Source organism: Manacus vitellinus, unplaced genomic scaffold (assembly GCF_001715985.3).
Source record: "Manacus vitellinus isolate BGI_N305 unplaced genomic scaffold, ASM171598v3 scaffold_14_pilon, whole genome shotgun sequence".
Taxonomy (NCBI): domain Eukaryota; kingdom Metazoa; phylum Chordata; class Aves; order Passeriformes; family Pipridae; genus Manacus; species Manacus vitellinus.
Genome location: NW_021939063.1, coordinates 11,505,777 through 11,523,151, shown reverse-complemented (window position 1 = coordinate 11,523,151; position 17,375 = coordinate 11,505,777). Strand labels below are relative to the sequence as shown.

The 17,375-nt window shown below is 43.2% G+C and overlaps 1 protein-coding gene across 1 annotated transcript in view; it reads right to left on the bottom strand.

The window, feature by feature from the left end:
* Positions 1 to 17,375, bottom strand: part of ABTB1 (ankyrin repeat and BTB domain containing 1) — a 28,074-nt gene that overhangs the window by 10,028 nt on the left and 671 nt on the right. The window contains exons 2-8 of the mRNA XM_018068669.2: positions 15,778 to 15,840; positions 14,625 to 14,680; positions 13,422 to 13,566; positions 11,372 to 11,531; positions 10,444 to 10,489; positions 9,347 to 9,463; positions 4,419 to 4,534 (exon numbers count right to left, since the gene is read on the bottom strand). Of these exons, the coding sequence (XP_017924158.2) occupies positions 4,419 to 4,534; positions 9,347 to 9,463; positions 10,444 to 10,489; positions 11,372 to 11,531; positions 13,422 to 13,566; positions 14,625 to 14,680; positions 15,778 to 15,840 (703 nt within the window). The remainder of the gene's footprint in view (positions 1 to 4,418; positions 4,535 to 9,346; positions 9,464 to 10,443; positions 10,490 to 11,371; positions 11,532 to 13,421; positions 13,567 to 14,624; positions 14,681 to 15,777; positions 15,841 to 17,375) is intronic.

Here is a 17,375-nt window from a genome sequence, read left to right as displayed (position 1 = left end):
CAGGTGACTCCTCCCTCCCGAGCAGCCTGCAACAGAGACACAGCCTGCAACAACAGACTGGCTTGGTGCTCTCGGCCAAGCTCAGCTCACGTGCAGTGAGGTTTCTCACAAAATAGGTTCTCAGGATGTGGCAAGGCACCAAGCTGGCAAAAACTCACGCCACCAGTGAACATGGCAATCTGGACCCATTTACCAAACCCTCTGTCCACAACAACACTTGGCAGCTTCTGATTCCTAATCAAAGGAAAAGCCCAATGACATTCAAATTGTGCACATGGTTGTCACAGTAATGCTGGCTCTCCATAGCACCTCTCTCCTTCGAGTCCTGCTCCACTGGGAAACTCCTGTTCCAGAAGAGATGCAGCAATTCAAGGAATGCTGCCCACATGATCTACCACCTGCTTTTCATACAGCTGTAACACAAAGGGCACCTCCAGCACTGAAGATGAGATCAGATTGTCCCGCCTGTAGATTCTCCATGCTGCTATTTTATTGTTATCTGTGTCTCATGTTTCAAGGCTTTGGTCCTTGGTTCCAACCATGGTCTGCGGACCTGCAGCCTCACTCTGTGCAATGCATTAAAAACACCAGCATCATGATCCAACTGCCTGCTCTGTTTGCCTTGCTGCTATCCCCACCCTGTGTGACAGCTTCCATGTCCTCTCCTAGAAATTCTGACATGATGTTGAAGGCTACAAATTTGGAGGCACATCACAGGTAAAGCAAACCCATAAAACAGGCTTTGGTAAGATGCTGCTCTGTGGCACAGGAATTGAGACAAACTCCTCATCTCCTACATGCATCCCTTCTTTGCTCTCCTTTCACTGTTCAAAAGTAAATATCTAAAAGGAATCTATCCCTCTGGAATGGACATTGGAGTTTTATTTGTCTCCCTGATTACAAACTCTTCTGGGTTAAATTTTCTGCCTCTAGCCTTGCCTGGTCCCCACTCTGGTGCTCAGGTTTACAGAGTCATGTCCAATTCTACTATAAAAGTAGGTTCGTGTCTTTGTCTCTCCCATTCTGCATGAAGTGGCTTTGCAGAATTTTCCCTTTTACTCCCCTTTCAAGCCTCTACTACTTCTACTCTCCTCCCTTGTTGTGCTTGAGAAATTCAACCTCCCTTTCAGGATCTTCCTGCAGAAAATTGGCTTATTCCTCCCACTACCTCTATTCATACAACCTTCTTCACATGCCTCTGTCCAGGCAAAGCACAGCTGCCAAAGTCAAGTATGCTGCCCAGGAAGCACAACACAGTCTAACCTATGAAGTCCAAACACATTCCACATAACTCAATCACCATACAGAAAAATTCTCAACACTCTACAGCATAAGACTGCTTGAATATTCACAGCATCTTGCAGTCATCACATGTGGAGGATCAAGTCTTCACTGCTACAGATTTCCTATTAGAGCTTAAATAGAAATGTTGCTGAAGGCAAAAACATACAAAACAAATCAGTGGCAGCAATTTGTACCTTGGCCAGATTATCTCAGCAAGAAAATTGTAAATAAATTACAACACAAAATACAGGGGTTAGTGATCCAAGAGAAGATTAGCAGCTCATAACCAGATGCAAGTGGATTGGATACAAAAAAAAACTAAACTGGAAGCATGTTGTAAATAGGTCAGTTAATCTGCCTCTGCCAAATGGGCGAAGCAAAGCACAGGAGTAAATGCCATGGACAACCCCAGTACACAGGTGCAGAGTCAGACATAATGGAACCCATCTACTTGTTTCAATCTGTTCTTCCTACACATTGCAAGACTTAGTTTTACCCCAAAAGTGAAAAATGGTCACTTTTTGGCAGCCACACCAACTGACAATATAAATAAAGAACAGTATTTATTTCGTGGCAAGCTCTGATCCTTTTAGGTCTGATTTCATCTTGGTTTGGAACGTAAGATCTCAGTTAAAAGGTAATCGAAAAACAATCACAAGAAAACCATGTGCCTACAGTCTCATATACTGGAAGCCCTAGAGTTTCTAACTCAGAGGTCACCTGGCAGACATGAGATGAAGAGTCAGGCAGGCAGACAGTGGGAAGCCACATGGTTTTTGACAGCTGCCTGGCTTTTGATGATATTTGACTTAAATCTGTCACTACTAAACTTTATTGCAACAAACTGAGGAAGCAGCTGTTGTGGTCAGAAAAACCCTGGCCATTACTACTTTAAAACAAAACAGAGACCACAACCACACTTGCAAAAACAAAACAGAGACAACAAACACACTTGCAGAAGCAAAAACTGAAAAACACAAAAAAGGCTTCCAAGCATAAACAGGAAAGAGAAACAAGTTACCAGAATTATAAACGTGTTTAAGATTTCAAAGAATAGACAGTTCTCACCCTAGAAAATAATAATGAACTGTATTTGGATATCAAGTTTTCATTATTGTTTTACACTACTGAACTATGAAACTGGGATGCACAGTTTCCTGCATCATTCAAGTATCAAAGACATTACATGCAAATTATTTGTTTATATTGAAACAGAAAGCTGTACAAATCCCTATTTCATATAATATGGCATTACATGACATGCAGCAGCTACAAATGTTTCTTGCCAAATTCTGGAAATTCTGGCTTTTATCCAGAAGCCAAATACCTATTTTGTTCAGCATAGGCTGGAAAAAAATAATGGATGTTTCTCTTGAGAACATGAATGTTTGTACGTGACTATTTAGTTATCCCTGACATTTTAAGTTACATAGTTTGTATACTATTCCTTGTATAGCAACAAACCCTGGAAGAATGAGGATGTGCAATGCCTCTGTCCCAGAAAAAGCATGCCTAATTCACAGAATTTAACAATTTGGAAACATTAGGATGAGATATAAATGGCATTAGGATGAAGAGTTACAAAATAAGTACCACAAAAAAAGAGAGAAAAATTAGAATTTTATAGAATTTATCAGAGTTAAACAAAGCATCTACCTTTGTGTATGGCACACAAATTCTCTAGTGAGCAGATGTCTGCCCGTGCCCTCTTTACTTCTACAGCCATAACAACTCTAATGCTTGCTTTCATTCTGATCCATGAACACAGCAAGCAAACCACAGCTCACAATTCACATGCTGTCAGATGATTACATTATTGCAAGTTTCCTATTTTCCTTCCAGCTCCTATTCTACATGAAAGAATTAAAAAGGAAAATGTTTCTAACCCTCTAGAACAGCCATTAAGGTCTGGAAAGAAGCAATCAAACAGGATGTATTCTTTTTATTTGTGAAGTGACTTAAAAATTTATGTAAATCTCACTGTTTGGGGTCCTTTATGTTTTTTTTTTAATTCCTGGGGAGGTAGTCTGAGGCTTACTTATAGTATCACCTCCCTTTAAAACCTGCAAGCATACAGAAAAGCATATTGGAAGTCACAAACAAATGCGCGGTTATTTGGAGTAGGCAGGCTATGTAGGAAAGATTTCTGTACTGGTAGTTGTAAACCTGATGGGGAAAAACTCCCTCTATAAAGAAATATGTCTGAAAAAAGCCAGTACAAAACATATTGGTCTATTAAGGTAAGAAACTTTATCCACGTACTGACACACACATGTGCTGTCTTGCACCAGGCAAGTCTGTTTAGCAGGGGACAGAAAGAAGAAAGGTAATAAGCTGTGCTATATCACTCAGTCATACGAACTCTGGCACAGCAGCCACCTAAAATGAGTCCACATTATTAAATATAGTGGTTGGTATGAAAATGAGGGGAAAAAAGGGCATATATAAGAGTAAAATGAATCTGACGATGTTACAGAAAACACCAGATGCAGGGAGAATAAAGACCATTAATACTTATCCTCATTCTTCCACAACTGGGAGAGAAGATCCATATATGTGATCCTAATTAATAAAACTGATGGTATTTTAACACAGTCATCATCAACCTGGGGGGCTATTTCTAAGGGTCAAGACATAGTTCGGAAAAGCAGATCTATTGCCAGTCAAGTTAAATTCTCTTCAGAGGGACTCACATTTCTGCTGGAAATACTTTGAGAGTTTGAAAGCACCTCTCCACTGCATGGTGTCAGTCCCCAGCAAGCCACCTTCCACCTGCATGTTCCTTTGGGTACCAATGCCTGCTGCTAAAACACTTCTAATTCTCGAGAAAGATGGCACAGAGAAGAGCTGAGGGTCAACTCTTGTCCCATTGCAGTCACTGGGGAAATCCCACCAACCACATGAAAAGGGTTTTATTTACAAGATCCCTGCCGGGGGGAAAATCCAAGGGGAAGGACCAGCACTGACAGCCCCATTAAACCATTTTACAGCATTCCCAGCAATAAAAGCCTTTCAGCACTTGGAGCACAAGAAAACAGGCAAGCACTAAACTCTAAATGGCAAAACACAACCGAACACGTGTGCCCAGATATCCCAGCCCCACGGAGAGCAGAAGGAGTAGAAGTGCTCCCTACCCGCAGTTCGGCTGGCAGGGCGCAGTCTGCCAGAAGAGCCAGATCTTCCTGCAGCCGGCAGTTACCTGTGGGCTCAATCGTCAGCACTTTCACACAGGTCCCTGGCTTGGAAGAGACTGGAAGAAGCAAAAAAAAAAAAAGAGAGCAGAGATGCCTAAATTCCTCTATAAACATTCTCTCCCGTTTAGATAAGAGACACTCCAAGAAAATCAGTATTGCCATGCGGCTTTTACTGCAAAACACACACGATTCTTCTACGTAAACACACGCTCAGCACCCCTCAGTGCAGCTGGTGAGCAGGGCTAGAAGGGAATGTACGTATTGTTGTCTCTCCTCAAATCTCCACTTAATTCCTTATGCTGGAATATCAACTCTGGGAAACACAAAGTTGTCACAGGCATATTTCAAGCCCAACTTGCTCTTTGCAATCCATGTCATCAAGTACAGTTGAGGACCATGGATCAGGATACCCTCATCCCTGTAGGAGCCACTCATACACTGCCTTCCCCAGCCGACCACCCCTACTGTTGACAGTGTCACCTAAGGTGAAGCCCATGCCAGGGAGTTCTTAGTCAAAATTATTCTGCTTCCATGCCTCTCTGCCCTGTCACGTGCTCTGATGGGTCCCATTTCAGTTGTCCCATCTTAACTTCACTGCAGGGAACAAAGGGATTTCTTCCTATTTAGCCAATAAGTTCTGCATGCACAAGTCTGTCCTCTGCTCTCTATCTGTGGATCCCCAAAGCAGAAAGACTCCCAGAGCACCCGGACTCCTGCATGTGCCTGTGTTCTCTGCAAACGTTAAATAAGCATCACTACCACCAAGGAGCTCAAATAAATCATTCAGAGACAGCAACTTCATTTGCCTTTTTCAGACTTAGTGTGTCTTACTGTCTTGCCCATTCAGCCTACTCAATAAAACAGCCCAATAAAGGGGAAGCAAAACACATGATCATACTTCAGCGGCCTTGCTATGACCAAAGTTCCCGTGGAGCTCACAGAAGCCAACCTTAACTTCAAACAAGCAGCAGCTCAAAGTACACCCTGCTGTTGTGTTGCAATACCACCACCAGCACAGCCTTTCCTCTTTCTGGCCACCTCTGTCCCACAGCTCCCCACCTCAGGTTTGTATCCAGGTCAGCATGGTTTGGGGTGAGGACTAGAACACGTACATAGAGGAGCTTGTGAAAAAACACAGACTACCACCGGAAAATGCAAAGTTGTGGTGAGGAAGGCTTGAGATGCTGTTGGGAGTCAGAGAGATGCAGAGTTAACTATGAGGCATTCAGAAAAATTTCTGACAGGTATGATTCATGGCATTAAAACCCCTCACAGGTGAATCACGCCACCTTGAGACCTCATTTCTCCTGACATTTTGCGCAGCATTACATGAGCTCCATCGGATGACTCCATTGGGTCGTGAGTGAAACAAGACCACAATGTGCCACAAAAGAAGTTCTCCACCCCCTCCTCCACATCACTGCTTCACCCTTCAGATACGCCACCACTGTACTTCGAAATAGGCTGCATATCCCAGAGAGATTACTGGAAAGAGAAGGATAATCTACCAGGACAAAATAGCCAGGTATCAGGATTGCTACACACAAAGCTCACCAGCAAGGAGAAAGGCTGTCCTGTTAGCACAAAACACTACCCTCAGATAGATGACTTCCAAGGTAAATAAGCCAAGAGGAGACCTGGCACCAACACAAACCAGGCTGAGTGCATTTTCTCAAAGAGCCCTGTCCACTTACAGACCAGCGTGAGAGAAGCAAATTTCTCACTGTGAAATTAGAAATTCTTTTTGGCAGAGAGAATCATTTGTATTTCTGTAGTGCTTACTGTAACAGTCACCAGATCAGTCAGGCTCTCTAAGTGCTAATGGACCCAGCAAGTTTTAAGCAGTAGTCAAGGCAAAGAGTTCTCTTGGGATCCACAGAGCATCTGTGCCCTTTCACAGCGACACACAAAAGAACAGTGATCGGTCTGAGAAGCAAATCTATTCAGACACTGCATCTCTCAAATACAAGGGAACAACATTTGGTATCACACGCAAATCTTTCCTAACAGAGACAACAAAAATCAAAGTGGTGAAATAGGAATAAGCTGTTGGTTGCAAGCAAGCAGGAGGGGTCATGACCTTTTTGCAGGAAAGAGGAATGAAGGGGGTTCTAAAAAAGGCAGTATAAACAATGCAAGGAGCTTGAGGGAACAACCCAACTATGGCTGAAGTTGAGAATGGAGGATTTTGTCTTTCTTCCCAGTCTAGCCTGGTTGCACAGCACTGAACATCACCTACCACTTCATGAGCTGCCTTGGTTTTATTGCTCAATACTTCTCTGTAGTCTTCTGTTTAAATTGAGCCAATGCAGCCACAAAAGCCACACCAAAACCCTTCATCTCAAACCCTTCAAAATGATGCCACACTCAGATACATCCTCCTCCCAATGCCACAATTAGCTATAACCACAGATTCTGTACAGTCAGTGTCTCTGCTACAAAGGCAAGCATGACAAACCTTGTTCTCACCCTCTTTGCCCTAAAACTTGCCGAAATAACTGCAAAACATTTAATTTCTAATACATATGCTTCTAAAGGAAGGATTGTGGTTTAATCTGGACAAATTGTTTGAGCTCTTCCAAACACTGCAATAGTTTTTTTCTCATTACAGTCACAATACACTTGAGGAGGAAAACAGACAGGCATTCACACCCAAGTATATCTCAGGTGAAACAGAAGGCACTGGGTCATCCTCTTCCTAAACTGTCTGTGCATACCAAGATACTAAGTGCTTTTGAAATACTGATTAACTCTAGATAATGAGATTGCAGAGACTGCAATTATCCAGTGGAGCTTCAGAGGCTTGAGTGTTGTTTTCACGTTTCAACTTCATAATACAGATGCAAGACATGGCCTTGCTCTGCAGACCTGAATCAGATGTCAATTCCACATGAAGCACTTTGAGCAGACAGAGGTTTCTAATGCACTCCAAGTAATGCTTTGTCAAGTGCCAAACACAATGTGATCTAACATCTTTTCAATTTTCAACTTCTGTAAGTCTTACAAACATTAATTTCTGCAGAATCGAGTTTTCCTGGCTTTCATATGAGATCTGATATAAGAAACAAACTTTTAACAGACCTATCAGCAGTTCTGTCTATTCCTTTGAATTCAACCTGCCATAATAAAAATCAAGCTTAGTATTTCCATCAGTGTTTTACACCACCCATTGAGTATGTCTTCTGTCAGGCCTAAGAAATGAAGAGCAACTGTTCCCATCCCAAAGAACACAGAAATTAAATTATTTGTCTGATGCCATCCAGGAAATTTGCATTACATTTCCAAGTGGAGCTTGTATCAGAAACTTCCAACTAACCTGAAACTTTACTTCATCATTTTCCTTTTTAAACCCCACCAAGAAGTCAGCTTTCCTGAAGCTCACAAATTTAAGCACCTTATTTTCCTCCCACAATACAATATGAGATTTTAACTAGATGAATTAAGGTGGAATGGTTGCCTTCAGTGTCTCAGTTAGATCCTGGGAAAAAAGATAAAAAAGGAAAAAACAGATCTCCAGCATCTCACTGAATTACTCTGACATCAAAAGGTGCCACAAGATAATTTTGTTACCTGATTGTCTGAGTAGTTTTTTTTAATATTCATTCACCACTCCCCTTTTCTACCACTTATTTAATACAAACCAGTATCCTACACTTTTTGTAGCGAGAAACCAAGAAATCCATTTCTCATCTCTTCAGATCCATGTTTACATTTGTGTTTACATGGCAGAAGTAAGACTTATGATACAGCTTCTGTAAGGACTTGCACCCTGGTCTACAAGGGAATAGCTGCACCTCAGTGATCTTGCAACCCACCACCACCAAACAACTGCATGTGCCCAAGGGGAGACACACACATGGTAATGTCTTCCATGTGATTTGTACATGAGGAATTTCTGGAGCCAGAAGCATTCTCTCTATCAGTTGAGCCCTGTGACTTCAGGAGGCTGAATAATCATAACTGGTATTCAAAAGGGAAAGATGGAATAGTTAGACCCTTACCTCTTAGATCAGGGAAGAAGATGCTATTGACTTTAAAACCACAGACTGGAGTCTCTTCTCAAACCAAAATTAACTTGACTGAAGTAAAGGATTTAACTCAGAGCGTGGAATGATAATCAGATGTTTTCAGCCTAAAGGTTTTGTTACCTGATTATTTTTTTTTTTACTTTATGACTAACACCACTTTGCCCTACTTGTGCTGTTTTGATTCCTCTTCACGTGTCCCTTAGCTTGAGCTAAAGAGATGATGATAAATTCCAAGTGTTGGAATTGTGTTTCATGCAATAAGCTTATGTCATGATTAGATCACAAGCTATTTGGATAACAAAAGTCCTTAAATAGAGGATTGTATCACTTGAGGTTTGGCACATCCATGTGTTATTAATACACACACACTTTCAGAAATACTTCTCTGCTTTTAAAAGAAGTGTTATATCTCCCTCTGCACCCGTTTTGGGCCAATTATCACACATTTTACTTTGGTTAAGGGTCAGATAAACTCAGAAAATTACTTTTAATTGTACATATTTTATCTCCCTAGGGATTTAAACAAGCTCTCTGCTAAAAGGCACTTCCCAATATACCCCACCATGCTCCACTGAATGTCTGGCAACCACAGCAAAGTCCTGCTACCACTATAATGAAAACACTCAATACAAATGATAAACATGCATGTGTCAGAAACCACTATAGCTGCTCTACAGAGAGGTCATGACTGAAAAGTATCATGCAAACATGGGAATTCCACAACAGAATCATTTTCTGGAAGCCCTAGGGACACCATGAAACATCCACCATCCCACCTGCCTGTTTCTCCCTGAAAGGGTACAGAGGCACAGCAGAGACAACAGCAAGTAAAATGCTTACCAAATTCATAGACTTTTTTACATTTGGTCTCCAAATCATCGATGAGGTCCTGCAGCCGACACTGCTTGGCTAACCTCTTGCAATCATTGACATATTCTACATCGATATCAAGACGACCTGTCAAGAAGGAATGCAGTCAGCTCTTTTAACCCACGGAATTAGGTGTAAAAATGGCAAAAAATTACGGTCTGAAGACTTGATGGCACAGAAATTCAGTAGTTACACTGACTTACTTTTCAGCATGCAGTTGAGACTCACTCCCAGATGCTAAGACTTGGTACCCCACTACCCACTTATCAATCACAGTTTGGCATTTAATTCACACTCCCACTTTCCAGGGTCTATCCTAATAGCTTCATTTGAGAGTCCAAAGACCAAAGGGGCTATACAAAACATGTCTAATTCCCTTAGAAAAGGAAAAAAATAGCAGCACAACAGCAGCAGGCATGACTGCCACCATTGGCTGCCTGGCTTTGGGTAAGAGAAGACTTCAGGCTCACAAGTTGTCATCCCAGAATCTTTTACAATCACCAAAAACATGACAAGGAACATTTCTGAACACACTGAACCGGGGAAGGAGAACCTTGCAGGAAGTGTTACTTTCTGGCACCCCCTCCTGGCCTGAGATAGTTCAGCACTTAGCATACCTACAATACAACACTGGGCATTTTCAGAGAAGGTTTGGGATCAACTTCTGTTCAAAAAAAAAACTAGAGTGTAGTCAAAGCGTTCAGCACACACTGCTCAGGTCTGCCAGACTGAAAATGTTTTATGTGGGAACCTGGCTTTGCCTTCCTTAAGTTAAAAATACATTCTCCAAATCCATCCAACCAATCAACCTAAGCTGATTTTGTTTTTAATTGACCGTATAGTTACTGGCAGGAAAACAACTGGCAAAAGGCACAAACAATTTGGCGATTGCTCACATTCTCCCCTTCTGCCAGCAGGGAGGATGTGTTGGTGACTGGTGCACCCTAACACAGCTAAGTGTAAACTAGTGCTAAGTGCAGCCTGGGCCACTCAAACAGTGCTATGGCAGGGGCACAGACAGCTGCCCTCCTGCCATGAACACATACACTAGAGGGTAAGTCATTTACCTGTGTACAGATACTGCAGAAGAGCACCAAAGGCTGCTGGATTAATCTAAAAAAAAACAAAAACAAAAACAAAAACCATGAGAAAGTTACTGTTAGAATTCCCATAAACTTAATAACAAGCTTGAAACGTGATCCTGAATAGTCAAAAAAACCCACTTAAATAACAACTCACACACTGCACCCCATTTCCTTGCTCCTCATGCTGCCACTCCCCCTGTCTTACACAGCTCTTTACTGTATCAACTGATACTAATCCCCCAAGTGCCTTGGGGGACAGGACTCGACTAATGAAGGTGCTCCAAAGACATGGCTGTAATACAGACTCTGTAAAATCCAGCTTTACACTGGTCATAAACATTTCCACCCTTTCTTAATATGAGAGGAAAGACTTGTTCTTGCACAAAGAGGAAGGAGAGCAATGTCCAGAGAAACTGGAATTACATTTGTTAGAAGAGGTTTTGCACAGCCAGAGTCAAGAGAAACATGCTGGACTATTGGTGATTAATGGATGGAATGTACTTATGGCCTATTTAGTTATTACTGCAAAGACAACAAAAGGGACTCAATTAGTACCAATTATGGAGGTGATGTCTTCACCACAGACCACCTGTCCACCAGGAATTAGAAAGACCTAACTCATCCCACAGAGGGGTCGTGATGCAGCTGGCAGATGGTAACAGCTACCTGGTATTGCAATTAAGATATGTGACAGAGGGAAAAAAGGGGAAGTATGCAGTCTGCAGCCTTTTGTTATCTACATAAGATGCTATTTTACTGCATAAAGCCCTTCTCTTCAACTTGGGTCATTCTGAGCTCCAGAAGCTACTCACTGTGGAAGTTAACCCTCAAACTGTCTTTCCTACTCACTTGTCTCGTGTAGTTGGAACAGTAAAAGAAAGGAAAGAACTGGAAAAACAATCCTGCTCACCAGTGGATGCTTCAACACTATCATATTTTTCCCCTTCCATTTGGTCTCAAACATCTCTGCAAAGTAGGCACTGCGAGCGCTGAGGATGCAGCGATGGGCACAGAAGGATTTGCCATGAACAATGAAAACAATGTCACTTTGGTAACCCTGCTCCAGCAACCTGTGAGGGACACAGAGAGAATGAGACAGGAGAGAATGGAGCAAAGCTGGTGGGGGACATGGTACAATTAGGTCTAAATGAACAAATACCTCTGGGCATTGCAGTCTCTCCCTGACCAGTGAGAAGGTCAACACTGGGGCTGGTACTTCGTACACTAGACTGGGATCTCTCCCTCCCTTTGATAACTCAAAGAAGTTTGTTAGTGCAAGAAGGCTGGAGAAAGAAACCTTCCTGCCTTAGGGGACCACCTGAATGCAGGGAACAGATTTTAAAGTGGAACTAGTTGCCCCCAAACATATCTCTAAAAGTTAATTCTGCTTTTAAATTGTCAGATGACAAAAAAGCTCTGCAGAAGGACATGCTTACAAAAATAATTACCCCACTACAAAGTAAGGTGCAACTTTCCTGCTCTCTGGGCACTATCAGTGTGCATACTCTAACCATGCAACAAATAGCAGAGGACTTGATGTCACCCACCCCCAGAAGAAGGAAGGATGTAACAGGTATAAAAAGTAGGCAATTACCACATCAGAGGTGAAGCATTCTTTATGACTGCATGCCCATACCCTCCTCCTTTAAAAGGAAAAAAACAAGACTGCTTCTTCTAGAGTTTACAGTAACCATCACCAGTGTTTCCTAATGCCAATCACCCCTTGCATATATATCCTCACAAACATCCCCAAGAGGTCAAAACAGGTGGACATCAGGCATAATACTTCTAGAGAGCACGGCTGGTGCACAGAAAGGTGTGGGGGTCACACAACAAGATGATGTCAGAGCAGAGTCTTGATTGCTGATCTCAGTCTCCTGCCACTAGAGCATCCTTCCTACTAGCATCTTGCCCAAAACCAAAAAGAAGCCTTAGAGGGTTATTTTTTGTCCCCCCTACTGTTGCCCTTTGCCTCAATTTTAACACAAGGTCTGCTTGGAATGAGAAGCAGAAATCAGCACATTTTAGCTCAACTCTGCATCATCTGAGCCACAGAGTCACCAGTGCAGCAATAAATCATCCTGCAAAATTTTACTTCCCTATAAGCCAGAATTGGATTCTACTCAGATAAATGAGTTTCCTTCCTTCCCTCTTTCCCCACAGCTTCAGAAACTGGGACTCTGTAGTAATGGAAAGATTGTCAGATCTTTCTAGGACTTACTAACTCTCCAATTTCGAAGATACAAACATTGAAACCTTGTGGGGTTTTTTACATCAGTCCAATGGGAAATAAAAAGGAAAAAAAAACCAAGTCTGTGCAATAACATCAGAACTACCAGGGTAGAGAAAGAGCAAGAAGAAAAGACTGACACTATTCCTCTACTCCTGAGCAAGTTAGGCTGCTACTCATGGTCTAGGCTAAGACTACAGTGTATGACAGGCAACTTTCAGAAGTATCTTAAAATTAACAGATTTTAATGAACAAAAAGAAAGAACCGAACGCTGTCACTATGAGTGAGTTTCAGGCTTCTTAAAGTGCTCTATATTTCACAAATGAGAAACCTGATATCAGTGTTGAAAACCTCCACTTGCAGGCTATAGCACCTTCAGGCCTGAAATTTAATTTCAGTTGACATATTATCCTAAATTGCCGATGTGGTTTTAGTGATCTGATTTTGGTTTGACAGTCAAAGATGACAGCTTAGTGCTTCTGAATTATAAAGACCAGTTTTCTTTGGCTCTGGAGTCTGCACCTCAGTCACTGGAGGCTATATTTGATATGCACACATACCTGGAAGTCATCCCTTTATGGCACAAAGGAACATCCCTTAGGAAGCTCTACATGCTCAGGAATGAGACAGAGTTGCCTTTCAGAACTGCCCTTAGCAGAGAGCTCAAATATCCAGGTTAGCAGCTACAGAAGGATGATAGAATGCTCTGCACATGCCTCATCTGCTTACCTCTGCAGGAAGACATCATAGTAGTCTCTCCTCATGCACTTTGCTGTGATCTGTTTGTACTCCTTCAGCAGACGTCGGATGGTGTCACTCAGGGCTCCATACAAACAACGCTCCCCATCAAAAGTGTTGGCCTCACATTTCGCTCCTGCAAAACCACCACAGGTATGTGCCAGCAGGCACAGTTAAATCCTTCTCAAGTTCCCCAGGTGGCCACTAAACGAGTATGACTTCTGTCTGGTGACATGTTTCACTGTGATCCCCTGTGCTGTCGAGCATATTTACAAAAACTAAGCTTCCCTCACATGTGTACAACCTAAAGCTCTTGTCCCACAGCCAAATCCCTTTCTGAAGATGTCATGACTCATTTGTCATAAAATGACCTGGGTACTAAGCCTCTCAGCATGGCTCCAGCAGTGTTCTGGGAAGACAAATCTTACTTTATAAAGAGTATGATCACTTACTGGACTGTTAACAGCTCCTCCTAAAAAGCATTTCTGCTTTGCATAAGGCAGAAGATACCTCTATAGGTTAGACTCTGCTAGAAATTTGGAGGGCATTTGCATTTTGCTACTTTAGAATTACACAAGTGGTTGATTAAGATGCTTTGAATGCAGTAAAAAAGACAAACCTTTTGAGATCTGACTCTGCACTCTGATTCCTCTGCCAGAACACCACCACTACCCAAGGGAATTCGGGTGCTGGGAACCAAATGGGCAGGCACTTGGCCTGGATTATTTGTCTTGCTGTGTTCGAGATTAGCAAAATCCCTTGCATTTCACCTTTAAATCCTGCTTACAAAGCCAGGCTATCAGAACAGTACAAGAAAATTTTACACAGACAATTCTTCATATGAAGCACAATCCTTACATCAGCATACTCCCAACAACAAAAACACCAGTTGTGATTTCAGAAAGTCGTGCTGCCTTGAGCCACCATAAGAAAGCTTCCCTTTCTGTGCATTTTCAGGATTTCAAGCAAATTGAGAAATTTCAATCAATTTCAAGAAGCAAATTCAAGCAGCAAATGCTGGCAAAAGGGACCGTGAAAGTGTGTCCAGGACTCCCACGGTAGCCTGAGATCGCTGATCAGATGGTTTGTGGTAACAGAAGAAGTTTCCACAAGGGACAGCTAGAAGGATATTCAATCCCAATGGATCGATATGGATAAAGATACTGCACCCATAATCAGGACACTTTTGCTCACCATTGGCTAGAAGATAGCGTACAAGCTCCTCATGTCCACACAGGCAGGCGTAATACCTGACAATAACAAGAGAAAGAAAATCAGATACAGCAGGAAGCAAAATTCAGTGTCTAGGCACACCAAGGTACACACACCACAGCACTGAGAGCATCCCTGAGAAGCTTAGAAGATGACTCCTCTTAGGAGTAAGGAGTTGCTACTGAACAGCACAGGAGTCTGATCCCAGCGACAGACTAAGCAGGATCTGTTCTCAGCACTCCTAGGCACTGCAAGGAGATCTCAAGGTCCCAATCTAGGTCCTGCATCTTCTGCTGTACCACCAGCTGCCAAATCCATCCTCGTTTTAATGGAGATCATTTCATGGGCACTCAGCAATTCTACTGAATTCTTAAAAGCACTCCTTGCTCCTTCTGCTGTCTGACTGCTGCACACTGTGATGAGCAGGGAACAGCACTCACTGGATGTACAGCAAATCCATTCCTCTAAGTCCTGCTTAGGATGAGTTTTGTTTTCTCTTTTGTGGTCTGAGCCTTTCGTCATTCTCTTCCACAAGCACCTCAAGCAGTCCTACAAACTAGGAGAATTCTGTAATGTGCATTGCAGCAGGTAAATGTTAGTCTACATTTACTTTGGGAAGTTATTCTGTACTCCAAATATACTGCAGATATCTAAATGAACTTTAGAGTTGTGGGGAGGTAAAAAGCTCACACCCTGCTCCTCAGCAGCTGCACAGGGATTCCTCACTACCTACTGCATGTTCAGAGCCTTGACAGACACACTGTGACCCCACAGTCACTTTGCATTTCATCAAGCCACGCCTTCACCTGAAAAGAGATACTAGAATGCCATAGACTTTGATGAGGAAATAGTCTAATCTAGCCAAGAACAGAGTGCTTAATCTAGGTAATTTGGTCACAAAGTGAACCACTCTTCTGAGCATCACTACAGCAAGCATCAAGTCAGATGGGGAGATAAAGACATATTTAGCACAGCACTGGCAGAGAAGAGAAGCAGAACTATGTAGCCAAAGCTCCCAAAAAGCAGAACCTGAGACATTTTGTAACAGTGCTCGTGGCTGCTGCTGCTGAGAGAGCAAAGGAGCTCTGAAGGCCCTACGCCCCACCCAACCAGCGCTCCAGGCTGCAGCACTCACAGGGGTGTGCTGTCCCATTTATCACGGACATTAATTTCCACATCTCGCTGTTCAAGAAGGTATCTGGAAGAAAAGGGAAAGCAAAGTTACAACTTCTTGCAGCTAGTCAGTCACATTCTCTTCTTTCAAAAATGTAACTTTGAGTTCATACAGGAACTTCCAAAGGTATGACAGGATCTTGCACTGGATTTGGGGAGCTGTCACCTACAGCTGAAGGGGCATCAGTCAAACCTTCAACCCAAAGAATGGTGTTCTGCAGCATGGTCTGGCAGCTCCCTTCAATCTTAAGTGGTGCACATGGGGAAAGAATGGAATCAAACCCACCCCAACAGGTCAGTAATCACAAAAGAAGTGTGAGCACTTCAGCAGTACCTTCTCTTTCTCCAACTGTGTTCACAGCCTGGATGCTCACAAATAAGTGGTCAATTCCACAAGGCCAAAGCTGGACTCCCATCCTGCTTTTCTGGACACAAGCAATAGCACCAGTGTCACTCCAGACTGCTCTGAATTCCTGCCACTTTCTTGTCCTGCACATTCAGTCTAGATCAAATGCTGCCAACACTCCCTCTCTGGCATATCTAGAAGCCAGGCTTTGCCTTGCAGACAAATCTCCTACACAGCCTGGCTCTTATTAAAGCCTGTCCGCAACTACTGCAACAACCACCTCTGCTCACCACACGCAGAAGTCCCACTCAGCCTTCATAAAGATTCTCAAGTTTGGGCTCTTTTATCACCCACCACATCAGTCCTCCCTTTCACTCTCTTCATCTTTCCTGTCTCAGACTCCAGGTTCCTCTGACCACATTCAAAATCCCAATCAACTCAGCTCCATTCTACTCAGTCCCACGTGTCCCCCCTGCTTTGACAGCATTCTCAGACAAACCATTTCTCCATTATCACTTCTACACTGGTCATCTTAAACCTCTGCAAGGCCACCCCCCAGACCCTTTCTTCTACAGTAAACTGCAAGCAATTTACTGCTTGCATGATTACGATCTACCATGACTACAAAAATCAAGTAGGATAAAAAGGTGAAGAAAAGTCTTACACTCAAACCATGAGATGCAGGAGAAGAGTCTGTTGTAAACCCTGGGCCTTTGCATGACCACAACCCTTCGCCCCGCAGACAACAAGCCCATGTCTCCTGATCCAAAATCACTGCAGCTGAGCTGTGCTGCTTTGACGTGAGCAAGAAGACTTGACCTGAAATTTGGCATCCTGGTATTTCTCAGAGATTCTCCCACAGTCTACAGCACAAGGCATCTAAACGTTTCCACGATGATTCCTTCCCAGGGAACCAGCTTCCTACCAACCCAAAGACCATTTGAGTAGAGAAACAGCAGCTGAAGAGAGGAGCCTTGTGCAAGGACATTCGCCACTGGCAGCAGCATCCACACCCGCGGGTACGCAGTGACATTCGGACACCCGGCAGAAACCCCACACAAACCGAAGCACACCGGCAAAGACCCGGCGCACACCCAGCTCCCCGGGGTGCAAAGTGCACTGACGTCTAAAGAAACAAACGGCTCCTCCCGAGGCTGCGAAAGCCGCCAGGGAGGCCTGGTTGGGCTTCAGGTAAACCCGTCCCGGCGAGGCCC